This window comes from Nomascus leucogenys, chromosome 6 (assembly GCF_006542625.1).
Source record: "Nomascus leucogenys isolate Asia chromosome 6, Asia_NLE_v1, whole genome shotgun sequence".
In the NCBI taxonomy this organism is placed as follows: Eukaryota; Metazoa; Chordata; class Mammalia; order Primates; family Hylobatidae; genus Nomascus; species Nomascus leucogenys.
In genome coordinates this window covers 51498912-51512550 of record NC_044386.1, presented here as the reverse complement: position 1 = coordinate 51512550, position 13639 = coordinate 51498912, and the positions used below count along the sequence as shown (strand labels likewise).

At 41.5% G+C, this 13639-nt stretch overlaps 1 protein-coding gene across 2 annotated transcripts in view; it reads right to left on the bottom strand.

The window, feature by feature from the left end:
* Positions 1-13639, bottom strand: part of ATP8B4 (ATPase phospholipid transporting 8B4 (putative)) — a 272392-nt gene that overhangs the window by 17124 nt on the left and 241629 nt on the right. For both annotated transcript variants that reach the window (XR_004030436.1, XM_012507151.2), the window contains 2 exons: positions 4209-4292; positions 1142-1387 (listed from right to left, as the gene is read on the bottom strand). Coding sequence is in view for 1 of the 2 variants with exons in the window: in XM_012507151.2 (XP_012362605.1) it covers positions 1142-1387; positions 4209-4292 (330 nt within the window). In the remaining variant the exon portion in view is untranslated. The remainder of the gene's footprint in view (positions 1-1141; positions 1388-4208; positions 4293-13639) is intronic.

Sequence of the window (13639 nt, the reverse complement as noted above, 5' to 3'; positions counted from 1 at the left end):
CAGATGTCATACCTACAATGACTCTTCCAGGTAATTTATTGCCCTTACTTATAAACAGACCATGTTAACAGGACAGTATGAAGAATGTTTTCTATTTGCTGCTTCTTCAGAGAGTGGCCTTTTATTTCAGTTACTTCCTTTCAAATAATCTCTCGGAGTACCCAAGGAACAGGTCTGAGCCAGAGGTGAATCAGCTGTTACCACTAAAAAGATGTCCCTGTACACCCCACCGCTGTCCTCTCTACGGAAGGAGACTCCAGAGAATTGGAAATGTACCCTCATGACAAACAGAAGATCACCTAATTATTAAGTTTGCTCAGTAATCAAAAGACAACAAAATAAAACAGAGGTCCCATAGCTTGCTGTACCTACTCGGAGCTACAGATAGTAATAGAGGAAGAGTTTTTCTAACTATGTGTGGTGATGCACGCCTATAATCTCAGCCACTTGGGAGGCCAAGGTGAGCAATTACTTAAGCCCAGGAGTTCCAGACAAGCTTGGGCAACACAGCAAGGCCTCCTCTCAAGAAATAAAAATAAAAGTTTTTGTGAACTCTAACTCAGTATCTAATGGCACTGACCACCATTCGCATTAAAAAGGAAATAGAGACACAACTCAAGATGGAAGAAGGCCAGTGGAGCCTCAAAAAATCATCCCCACCAGAAGGGCTCCTCTGAGTGTGAGATTCGGATATGCCACAGATATAGCATTGAACCTCTTGAATAACTCCATAGAAATGTATTGTCAAACAAATTGTAGATCTCACTTCAAAACCTGGCAGTTATCAAGTCTTAAAGAAATCATGGGAAAGTTTCTCTTTCTGTTATTGGAAATTTTTTTTCTTCAAATACAAGAAGGAAATAATAGTATAATCATTTCTCTTTACATACAATGCACAACCCAAAGAAGTGAGACATTGTGAGGTTTCTACTAACATGGATGTTACAGACACCTGATGCTAATTCTCCCCAGTAATTTATGTTAAAGCTTCCTGTTTTCATCTCAAAATGTGTACTTAAAAGGAAAACCCCAGTATTCCTTTAGGATTATTTCTCCCCAACAAGTAGACAAAATCAGTCAACAATGAAATAGTAAAAGCTGTAAACCCATCAAGTTAAGGTGCTTACACCAACAGCGTTACCTGCACACTGACCACAATGACCAAAGATGTGGCCATGGTAACTGCAAAGGACTGGTAGTCAGCAATATGTTGCCCATCTTCTCCAGCCACGTTGTAAAAGGCCCCATAGGGAATGAAGAAAAGGACTAATGAGGTGTAGATTCCATGCAACACGCAAATGAAAAATTTACGCTTGTTAAAAAGCAGATTCAGCTGTCCCGGTTCGTAGAGCTGGGGACAGTCCATGCTGTTCCGGTCACTCACATCCTGTAAACAGAGTGTAATTTCAGTGGAGAAGGATTAAAAAGAGTCAGAAAGGCCTTGTATTCCCTATCTTCAGAAATAGCAAATGCCTGTTTAAACATGTCCTAATATGCACTACTCACTGGGCCAGAACAGGACATTATCTTGTTTGTATTCCCACAATAAACCAGAAGATAATAAAATGATCTCTGCTTTAAAGAGAAGGAGCTTGAGTCTCCAAGAGACATTCACGAGAGGTCACACAGCTCGTAAGTAGCAGAACCAGGGCTTGGTTTGAGCTATTTGGCCTCAAATTGAAGTTTCTTTCCTACACTCTCCCGCAGGCTGTCTGCCAGAAGCATTTGTGCTCCCAGAATTCCAGCACATCATGTGCAGCCAATGGGCCCCAGGAGTTAATTGCCAAGGTAGTGAGTGGTAGTGACCAGGAGATGACAGCAGAGAGCTGTGGAGTCAGAATTGTCAAATCAGAGCTCATGACTTTGGAGGGAAGTGAGCAGGAAGAAGAGAGCAGGGAAAAGGGGAAACTGCATTTGGGATTCCAGGTGAGAAGGAGGCTGGGATGAGGATCCTACCCAGTGAGAATTTTAACAGCAGTTACCAGGTGTTCAGGACAAAGAAAGAATATAGACAGAATGAGAAGGTGGCACATTTGACACCAACCGGGTCCCGAGAGAAACCAAATGCTTCTCAAACCTAATGTGCACACAAATCGCCTGGGAAACAGATTGTGATTCAATAGGGCTGAGGGCCCAAGACTGCATTTCCAGCCAGCTCCAAAGTAATGCTGATAACCACAGTGAGCACCAAAATCAAATGCCAAAACCGAAAAAGGATGACAAGAATCAACCACAGGGGACATCAGAGGACCATAGGTGGAGGAGAAGGGGCAAAAGTGGAAGCAACACAGGTGGTGAACTATTGTGGAAGAACATTCCCCTTCCTGCTTGTGGGATGGCCCAGGTCTCTCCAAACAGAGTCCCATGGAAAAACACTGGCATATTCTCTTTAGAAAGTCCTGTTTTTAGATGCTTTTGGATGCTTGTTCCCCTAGTTCAGTGACTGAGGGTTATGTGCGCAGGCTTTGAAACAAGACAGTCATGAGCTCAATCCCTGCTAACGGGTTTAGCTGGTGTGTTATCTTAAACCTGTTACTTAATCCGCCTGAGCCTTAGTTTCCTCACGCCCAGAAATGCAAACAATAACACCTCCCACATGGAACTATCGCCATGATTAAACCAGTATGTAAAGTATTTAGTAGAGTTCTTGACACATCATAACTAATAAATATACCGGATGCTTCTATAAATAACAATTAATAAAATAATGATAATAACAATAGCAATAATGTAGCAACCTCAGAGTTAAGAGGCCTGGTTCTAGGCTTAGCTGTGTCACTTATTGGCTGTGTGGCTTTAGGGAAATGACCCTCCAAGGCTTGGTTTCTGCCTTAAAAAATGAGCAGATCTGTTGATGATTGCTGAGGTCTGTCCAGCATAGCATTCCACAATCCTGTGATCAGTTTAAGGGCCAAGGTTGACAAAGCAGGAAAGGAGAGAGGAGCAGACACTCAACTTGATGGTAATAGGAAGCCTTATTGTATTTTTTTTGAATTGCACAATAACCATCTTTTCCCAGAAACTGCTTTATTTTTATTATTTTATTCCACATTCTGGGCAGCTACAAAGCTCCAAGAAAAGAAACACTTGTAAACATGGGCGCTGAGAAATGAATGTGCTTAATCCTTTACATCTAAGGTCTTCAGAAGTTCATTACTTTTTGTATAATTCCACAAAATATGCCTTTCGCAAACTGCCCTTTTTACATATGAGAAGGGAGACTTACAACTGACTACAAAGCCAACCAAATGGGAGACTGGAGTGAGCTCATAATGTGAAGATTTATATTTTGCAATAGACGGCTTTGGGCCAGAAAATGAGGCCTAGCAAACAGGTCTAACAACAGCCTGGAGAAAATCTGGTCTCCTTAAAAATACTTTTTTAAAAAACAAAAAGCCTTTTTAAAAATAAGACACTCTACTTGTGCCATGGAAATTCCACTGGCTAGTCTTTCACTTCCCCACAGGCAGCCAGACTTTTTCCCCTTTCCAGGAAGTCCCTTCCAAGGCTCTGAGTATGCCAAGGATCTACCATTTTTGTGATTGATCCTCTCCTTTCTCCCCACTCAAGCACATCGATGCTGGGACAAAAGAAATCCATGCTTTTTCTTTCCTTGGCCATGGGGCTTCTCATCCTCCTTTCCCACCGGCAGACTGCTCTACCGGTCTGTGGCTCCTGTTCTGGGCTGTGTGTAACAAGGAAGTCTCACTGCAGATGTTAGCCCCCTGTGTTCCAACCTAGCTCCATGATTTTCTATCATTGCATGGTTCTTTACAAGCTCTCAGAGGCTAAGGCGGCATTTCCCCATGTGTGAACCACAGACACTAGTTCTGAGACATATTAATTAATAGGTGCTATATGAAAACAAAGTAAAGTACAGTCATAGAAGTTTGGGAAATGCTGGGTTGAAATGAAGTTAAAGAGATTACTTCGTACAGGACTTCTAGAGCCTTTAGAGCAATATATGGGGTGTGACTCTCTAAAAGGAGAGTAACCAACTTTTATCAAATAATGTTTTTGGGGAAGCTAGGGTACAGGGGTGAGGAAGGCACAGTGGACCTGGAAGCATGTGTGATCCATGCAAAAGCAACTTAAAAAACTGCATTCCTAGGGCTTCTACTTAGAATTGTGTCTTCTACTTAGAACCCACAAAAAACTAAAAAGCATAAAAGAGAAACTAAGTTATAAAGATGGAAAAGAAAACATACCTGGTCAAAAATCCCCATGGCTAAAACAGGCAGTGATGTGTAAACAATGTTAAAAAGGGTGATGAACCACTGATCATAAACAGTCTGAAAAGAAATATAACATGTAAGTGAGAAACACCATAGTAGTGAGAATATTCACATTTAAGTAGTGAAAATATTCACATTTAGGTTAAATAACCAGGTTTTCTGAGGTGGGTGGGAGTTGACTTTTAGAATCAGACAAATATGGATTCTCTCCTAGACCTGCCTCTTATCAGCTTAAAAATACTTTTTTAAAGAACAAAAAGCCTTTTTAAAAATAAGACACTCTACTTGTGCCACGGAAATTCCACTGGCTAGTCTTTCACTTCCCCACAGGCAGCCAGACTTTTTCCCCTTTCCAAGTTAAAGAGATTACTTCGTACAGGTCTTCTAGAGCCTTTAGAGCAATATATGGGGTGTGACTCTCTAAAAGGAGAGTAACCAACTTTTATCAAATAATGTTTTTGGGGAAGCTGCCTTAATGGGATACTAGATCTCTCTAAATGGCAATTTCTGTATCTCTAAAGTGATGTATACCCTTCCTGCAGTGTGGCAGTGAGGACAAAATGATACATGCAGTACCCCTAACATGGTGCGGGACACATATGAGCCCCCTGACCTTGTGGTGGGTTGCTATTTTATTCTCCAGGTTTTCAGTGGCTTGTAATGAGTCCAATTATCTGAGCTAAGTGGTAAACAAAGGATTCACTAAAATCTTCAGAGATAAATATAGTAATGAGCCTGTTATTTCTATCCTGTGTTAAAATGGAGAGGTTTTTGTGGGGGAGTTGTTTAAAGCAAGATGGGCATGAAGCTACATGCTCACTAAACTGGGCGTAAATAGCAAAACAACAAAAATATCTCCTCACACCTTTGTAGAGTAATTACACAAGAATTCCCTGCATGGGCCTCACTAAAAGTCAATGAAGCATGTGGAGCAGGCATATATCCCCATTTTGCCAATGAGTACACACAGATGTGGAAACAGAACCTTTCAGTTACAGAGCTTATTATGGGCAAAAGCAAAAATTAAAATCTACTTAATTAGTTAGAAGGTAGTAAGTGCTAGAGAGGAAAGGGGATAGGGAATGTGGGAGGGCTGTAATTGTTATACAGCAGATTGAAGAAAGTCTCACTGAGAAGTGAATCTGAGATAAGATCTGAAGGAAGTGGATCTGACATGCAGCTTTCTGAAACAGCTGGAAATGCTGGGACATGCAGCATTCCATACTGCAAGTAGGTCCCATGAAACAACCCTAAGGCGAGAAAGCATCCACTATGCTCAGAGAACAGCAAGGTGGCCTGGTTGGGTAGAGCAGAGTGACCTGTAGGAAGAATAATGGATGTCAGGAGGTAAGAAGAACAATCCTATGTAACTAAACATGGCTTATTACCCAAGTGAAAGTAGCAGACATTAGAGGACTTTAAGCAAAAGAGCAACCTGGTCTTATTTATATTTTAACGGGATTACTCTGGATGCTATGCTGAGAAGAAACTGAAGACAATGGTGGAAGGGGAAAGCTTATGACTCAGAATAACTATTTCTAATAACAAATTTTAAGTTCTCTGCATGGTAACTCCCCTTTGTTACTCTCTGATTCCTATTTTCATCATCTGGTCTAAACCCAGCTGTAAGGATTTAGAAAGGGGGACTATAGCCAATGACATGCTGATAAATGTTTAACAACAGGCTAAAAAAATAACAAAAGCCGGCCAGGTGCGGTGGCTCATGCCTGTAATCCCAGCACTTTGGGAGGCCTAGGCGGGTGGATCATGAGGTCAGGAGATCGAGACCATCCTGGCTAACATGGTGAAACCCCGTCTCTACTAAAAATACAAAAAATTAGCCGGGCGTGGTGGCGGGCACCTGTAGTCCCAGCTACTCGGGAGGCTGAGGCAGGAAAATGGCATGAACTCGGGAGGCAGAGCTTGCAGTGAGCTGAGATCACGCCACTGCACTCCAGCCTGGGTGACAGAGCGAGACTCCATCTCAAAAAAGAAAAAAAAAAAAAGCCTTGATTTGTAGCATTTGCCAATTTGCCAACTTCCATGGTGTAAATATTCCTCCATGACTGGTTTCAAGCAATAATGCCACTGAATGTGGAGTTGAGACATACTCACCATTATATAGTATTTCTACTATACAGACCCAATATAATCTCAAGAGCATAAATAGTAAAACACGGGAAAATAATTAGGAAGGGATTCATTTTGAGTATATTAACTGTCTTTTGTTTTTAATATAACTTAAATTGTAAATTTATATAACTTTTAATAATGGCTGTATTTAACCACTGGCTCACAAAATTCATGAAAATTTAACAATCAGCTCTTGTGAATCAGTATGGGCCAGTTCCAAGATACCACGGCCTAGGTCCATGCTGGGAGCAAAGTGATACAGGACAGCAGCAGCCACCTGAAGGATAATGCACTCAATGTGGCAGGAGAGAACGTGCAGAAGGGCAGGGCAGTAGTCCACTAGTCAGGCAACCATGAGAACAGACTGGAAAAGCTGGCTGGCACTCCCTGGAATCCCCTTGGGTATTTAGCAGAGGTATCTGAAAGAAGCCTGAATTTATGGTACAGGATAGGGGGCACGTGCCATAATAATTGATTCATATCAAACCTCCTGCTGAAGATAACGAAAAAAGTTGAGAAAAAACAAAGGCATCTTCATCAAAGTATCAATGAACTAACAAGACAGTGGGGAATGACTTGTCAAGATCAAGAAGAGAATTAGAACTTAATAACTATCTCAAGGCCTAGGATAATGCTATCCTTCTCCAGACTCTATGTTTATTTCCTTCTACCAGCTGTTGAGGATCGAATGAAGGCCTGATATTTTCTGGGCTAGCCAACTGTCCTGCTATGGCAGAGTCTGCGACCTCACTGCTGGGAGGCTGCCTTTGGGTCCCAGCCCAGAGTAGGAAGGGTTTCATCATGATCTCTACCCTTGATAGGCACCGAACCTTCTCCCTTCAGCCCAGGAAACTACTGAAGGCACAGCTCAGCCTGTCAATTGCCTCCTGTAGATTATCAACACTCCCAAGGTACATGGTTCAGAGCAGTGCGACCCCACAGGGTCCCAGCCCAGAGCAGCAGTTGTGACAGGGTCCCAGTATCCAACTCCTATCTACCCTCAAGAGTCCACCAAAACTGCAGCTCAGCCTCTTTGTCTTCCTTCTGATGAGTGAATGTATCCAACTCTACTTCTAGATACATATGTTCACAAATGTCTATCTTCGTGCAGTGGGATACACAAAAAAATACTCATAGCAGCACTAGTCATAATAGTCCCCAAACAAAAACAACCAAAACATCCTTCAAGTGTGGGATAAAGACATTATCATGTATCGATATAACAGAACACTATAGAATAATGAAAAGCAAAGAATTACAACTATATCCCAAAACACAAATGAATAAAAACTACATATAATATTGAGCAAAAGAAGCCAGACACAAAGGCATAATTGCATTTAAATACAGTGTGAAAGTATGAAAATCTATTCCCATGTTGTTTCGGAACTCCTAATCATATAAAACAGAAGAAACATGACTATAAGATGGCAGGGTAATGGTTACCTCTAGAGGATTGGAAAGAGGTCTCAAGGAAAAGCAGGGGAGCTGTTGGGTGTTTGGAAATGTTATATTTCTTGCACTGGATCATGGTACATGGGTGTTCGTTTCACAAAAATTTAAGCTGATATTTACATACTTTTTAATATATTTGTTAAACTTTACCAATGATAAAAAATTTAAAAATTAAACATGTGACCTTCTTTTATAGTTATATTATAGCCCAGTGAGATTTCAGAGAGTAGGAAGATTCCAAAAATCCTGATGCCCAGGCCACACCCCAGGCCAATTAAATCAGTATCTCTGGGAGAAGGATCTAAGTTTTGGTCATTTTAAATTTTTCCCAGGTAATTCCAATGTGAAGCCAAGATTGGGAATTACACTCACTTCCATTTTTTTTTTTAAAGCAGAGCAGCTGACACAAATCTTCAACTCATTGATGATGGCATCTGACAGTTTCAGGTATTAAGAAGAGAAAGAATCTCAGAAATTATGGCGTACTCAACTGTGAACAGCTGAAAGTCTGGCATAGCGTGCCCTCATCATCACAAACGGGCTCGCATTACAGGCTACACTTATTCGACAACTATCAGCATTTGTCAACTGGCACTCAGATTTGAAGCCTCATTTCACAACTGGAGCAAGAGAGGACAGGAAGGAAAAATCAGAGTAAGGTTTCAATGAGTTTCTGCAAATTCTCAGAAGTTTTGCTGCCACTCAGTGTCACAATAACAAAAAGAAATAAAAATAGCTGATATTTACTAAACATCTACTCTGTGCCATTTTAAGTGCTTTACATCTATCGGCTCATTAAATTTTAACAACCCCGTAAGGTAGGTACTATTAATAGTTCCCAGTTTATAAATGGGAAAACTGAGGCCTATCAAGGTTAAGAGATTGCTCAATGTCACACCTTAAATGCAAAGGTTTTCTCCATGATGTGCTTATTTCACATTGCATGCCTGTATCAAAACATCTCATGTACCCAATAAATACATATACCTACTATGTACCCACAATTTTTTTAATTATATTAAAAAAAAACCCAAAGGGGAAAAAAAGGTTTTCCAAGTATAGTTCAGAACCTTTTAGGGGATCCATAATGTCAAAACTATTTTCACGATAATACAAAAAGTTATGTATTTACCCTTTCACCCTGTTCTCTCATGAGTGTGTATGATATGTGACATCACAGCTGGTTGAATGCAGATGATATGAGAACCCAGGTGTCTTCTATTATGTTAACTAGTTTTACAAAAGTGTAAAACAATGGCATTCTTCTCATTAACTTGTTTTTGTTTTGGAAAATACAATCATTTTTCTTAAAAGTATCTTACTTTTGTGAACATGTTATGGGTCCACTATTTTTTAACAAATTAATAAAAGTGTTTAGATTTTTTGCTTCATTTTCATTCCTAAGATGATAAATATTGATATAGTGGGGTCCTGAGATCACAAAGTTTGAGAACTGCCAGCCAAGCAGGTGTCAGAGCTAACTCCAAGCCTATGAACCTTAGTGCCCACAACACTGACCACTGCATGAAACCACCTCTCTCAATCAGTGGTGTCATTTGGAAAATTTCCTTGGCCTGGCACAGTGGCTCACACCTGTAATCCCAACACTTTGGGGGTCGAGGCTAGTGGATCACTTGAGCTCAGGAGTTCAAGACCAGCCTTGGCAACATGGTGAAACCTGTCTCTACCAAAAATACAAAAAATTGGCTGGTCATGGTAGTGTGCACCTTGTGATCCTAGCTACTTGGGAGGCTGAGGCAGAAGAATCGTTTGAACATGGGAGGTGGAGGCTGCAGTGAGCCGAGATCACACCACTACACTCCAGCCTGGGAGACAGAAGTGAAATCCTGTCTCAAAAAAAAAGAAAGTTTCCTTGAAGGCTTTGTCCCTCACCTTGTTTAATGTAATTGAGAGCATACACAATTTTATATGCTATTTTTTGGCATTTAAAATAGGGGTCCCCAACAGCCTATAACAGTCCATAGCCTGTTACGAACCAGGCCTCACAGCAGGTGAGTGGCAGGCAAGCGAGCCTGAGCTCCACCTCCTGTCAGATGAGCGGCCGCATAAGATTATCATAGGAGCATGAACCCTGTTGTGAACTGTGCATATGCCAGTTCTATGCCTGATGATCTGAGGTGGAACAGTCTCATCCCAAAACCACCCCCACCGGTCTGTGGAAAGTTGTCTTCCATGAAACCATCCCTGGTACCAAAAAGATTGGGGACCACTGATTTAAAATAACAACATTAGCATTGACCTGGGTTAAAACCCTCTAATGGCTTTCCATTTTACTTGGAATGAATCCAGACTCCCTATTCATCATGTCCTAAGAGCCCTTCCTGGTCTCCTGCCTGCCAGACTCTTTCTTCAACTTCACCTCACAACATTCTCACCCTCCCTCACCTAGCTGAGGCTTCGCTGATGGGCTTTCTCCAACTTATCTGGCTCATTCCTGCCTCAGGACATTTGCACTGGCTGTGCCCTCTGCCTGGAACACTTTAATCCCAAGGTATTCATATGGAAGTTTCCTCTGAACACTCAGGTCACAACTCCAGTGTCACCTCACCCTCTCAATGAGACCTTTTACATTACCAAGTTCTTTCTTAACAATTCTGATATTATCTTACTGATTTATTTCTTTATTATCTGTCTTCATCCCACTAGAATATAATCTCCATGAAAACAGAAATTTACTCACAACTATAATTTTAATGCCCAGAGCAGGATCTAGCCATTGGTAGATACTCTACAAATATTTGTTGACTATAGGTGCTCTATAAATACTTGTTGAATTAATTATTTTACAACTTTTTAGTAAATGCTACATATTTAACTTTCTACTAGGCATTTTCCCATGGATGCACCATAGATTCAAACTTAATATATCAAGACCAGACCTCATCCTCATATTACCTTAACCAGACGCCCCTCCTGGGTTCCCTATACCAGTATCTGATACCGTCACATCCACCCCGGCATCCAAATTAGAAATCTGAGATTTCTCCCTCTCTCCAACACCCCATATCAAATCACTCCCCAGATACCTGATGGCTTGTGTTCCTGCCCAAGCTATCCTTCACTTCTGGAACTTTCCTCCTGTTGTCTCCTCTGCTGGGATGTCCGTCCTCTTACTTCTCATCTGCTTCAATATGTTTGATCCTGGAAGGGTCAGCATGGGAGGGGGAGTGGGCAGGTCTTCCAGGAAGCCTTTCTGAGTCCTGGCCACTCCCTGCCTCCATGAATGGCTTCTGGACCACTCATCGGTAGTTCCATGATGCCCCCATACCTCACTGCTTCTTAACTACTGACTTACAATTATTTATATGCTGGCTCCTAGCCCTGTCTCACTAGACTGTGAGCTACTTGAGAGCGGGTAATCTAACTCACCCGTGGGGCCCAAGAACCAAACTCAGCACCTGCTCAATAAAAGGAAGCTGGTGTCTTAAGGGTAAGGGAGTCAGCAGACAGAACTGTGTGAACTTGAGTAGAATACTCAATCTCTCTGAGTCTTGGTTTCCTAGGCTATAAAATGAGGATTACAGGGAGGCTGTGAGTATTCAGTGAAATGAGGCAAATGCCACAACAACGCCTGAAAGACAGTGCTCAGTAAGTGAGGACCATATTATGGAAGGAAGAAAGGAGGGAGGATGGGGGGAGCATGCAGGGATCCAAGCTTCAAGAGATGTGTTTAATGGGTAAATAAAAAGGTACATTTTCATGCTAATTATATTTTTATAAAAATGGAATTCTTTATTGAGACAATTAACCATAGATATTTATTTCTATAATAAACTATGGTAGCCATGAGATCAATATAACATCAGAACAAGATTTAAAGAAAAATGAGTACCTTGGTACAATTGCTTTCTTCATGAATACTTAATTATATCAATCACTGTTCACTCTAATTCTGGTTTTTATCTCAGGCTCTACCAAAATGTGTTAACCTGAGTCCTTTACCTTAGAAACCAACTTTGCCATATGGGCATTGGCTTAGCACAGTTTAGACTTCAGGGTCTTTCACAGAAATTAAGGCCACAAGCAACTTTTTTTTTTTTTTTTTTTTTTTTTTTTTGAGATGGAGTTTCACTGTTTTGCCCAGGCTGGAGTGAAGTGGCACGATCTCAGCTCACTGCAGCCTCCGTACCCTGGGTTCAAGTGATTCTCCTGCCTCAGCCTCCCGAGTGGCTGGGATTACAGGCGCCTGCCACCATGCCTGGCTAATTTTTGTATTTTTAGTATAGACGGGGTTTTGCCATGTTGGCCAGGCTGGTCTTGAACTCCTGGCCTCAGGTGATCCACCTGCCTTGGCCTCCCAAAGTGCTGGGATTACAAGCATAAACCACCGTTCCTGGCCAAGCAATGTTTCTTCTACAACAGGTTTCTGTTGAAGAATCCTTGCAAGAGATCTCCAGCTACTCAAACAGTTATTCTAGTAAATGCCCCACTTCTACATGTGGCCCTTAGATCCCCTTGGAAAAATTTTAAGGCCCCCTTCTGGTGACTAGGACTAGCTGAGAGGGGCACACGAGCCCAGATCAGCCTCCCTGTTTCTCCCCTTCCAAGCATGCTCAGGCATTCTACCACCTCTTCTTCCCTCCCAACCCACCCAACACAGGTTGACCAGATGCCCTGAAGAAAGGGGCAGGGTGGGGGTTGAGGGATGATGACTCTTTTCAGATTTCTAGGTTGACACTCTGATTTGGGGTGACTCAAATTGTTTATATAAAAGGAGTCCCACAAAAAACTATTTTCCCTAGGGCACCCGTACCCACAGGGGAAGCCATGGCACCTCTGCCTCCAAAATATTTGTTCCCTATCTCCAATACTCTGAACAAGAGAGAAAAGCCATGCTACTACAAGATGTCACAAGTCTGTTTAAAATCCTATAAGTGTCTCTTCACAGATCAGAAAAAAAAAAAAACAGGGAGGAGGGTTCATTTTTCCAACTTCACTGTTTTTCTATTTAAGGAAAGCTCCTCGCTCCCTTCTTTATGGGAGCAATTTATCAGCCTTATCAACCATTTTATATAGAGTTAAAAATACTCCAGCTACAAATTACAATCTAAAAACAGCTTGGAGAACACAAAACCTATGATTTATAGAATGACACATTTAAATAAACCTTAATAAAGTTCTTAAACAGCTGCAAAGGGCTTTCTGCTCTTTCTGCTCGACCACTGGCTGAGCTCCTTGTTCAAATAACAAGATGAACTTACTACCTCTTTGGAGATGTGTATCCCCCTTTTCCTATGTGTTGCAGAGGAAACCTATCTAATGACCTTTTGGGGGCCTTAAAAAACATTTGTCATTTAAAGAAAACACATTGTGGAATAAATATGAGGTGCTCAGCCTCAGCACATCTGTTATTGATTTGTGTAATTAGTAAAAACCCGCTCACAGCATCCAGGAGGAGTGACCCAGGCCTGAGCACTCGTCCAGTCCTGGACTTTCCCCAGAGCACATCTGGAAGGTGAGGGGGAGCAGAGCTACCACGCCAGGTGAAGATGGGCTCACAGGTAACCAAATCCATGAAGTCATCAAAGCCTTAAGATTAGTCGCAGGCTTTCATGTTACTTTCCAAACTTTTTGTTGCTTTATTATACTGTTTGACAGAACTAAAGTTTTTCCAGCCTTGACAAGATAATTGCTTCCATATCACAGTAGAATTGAAGAAAAAAAAAAACATACACAGCCCTGTATCTCACTGACAATGATAAATTGTCATCAGATAATATCATCTCACAAGTACACAGTACCAGTAGTTGCATAGTTTTAAGCATGAATTTTCTAAATAGGACCTCAACCAATTT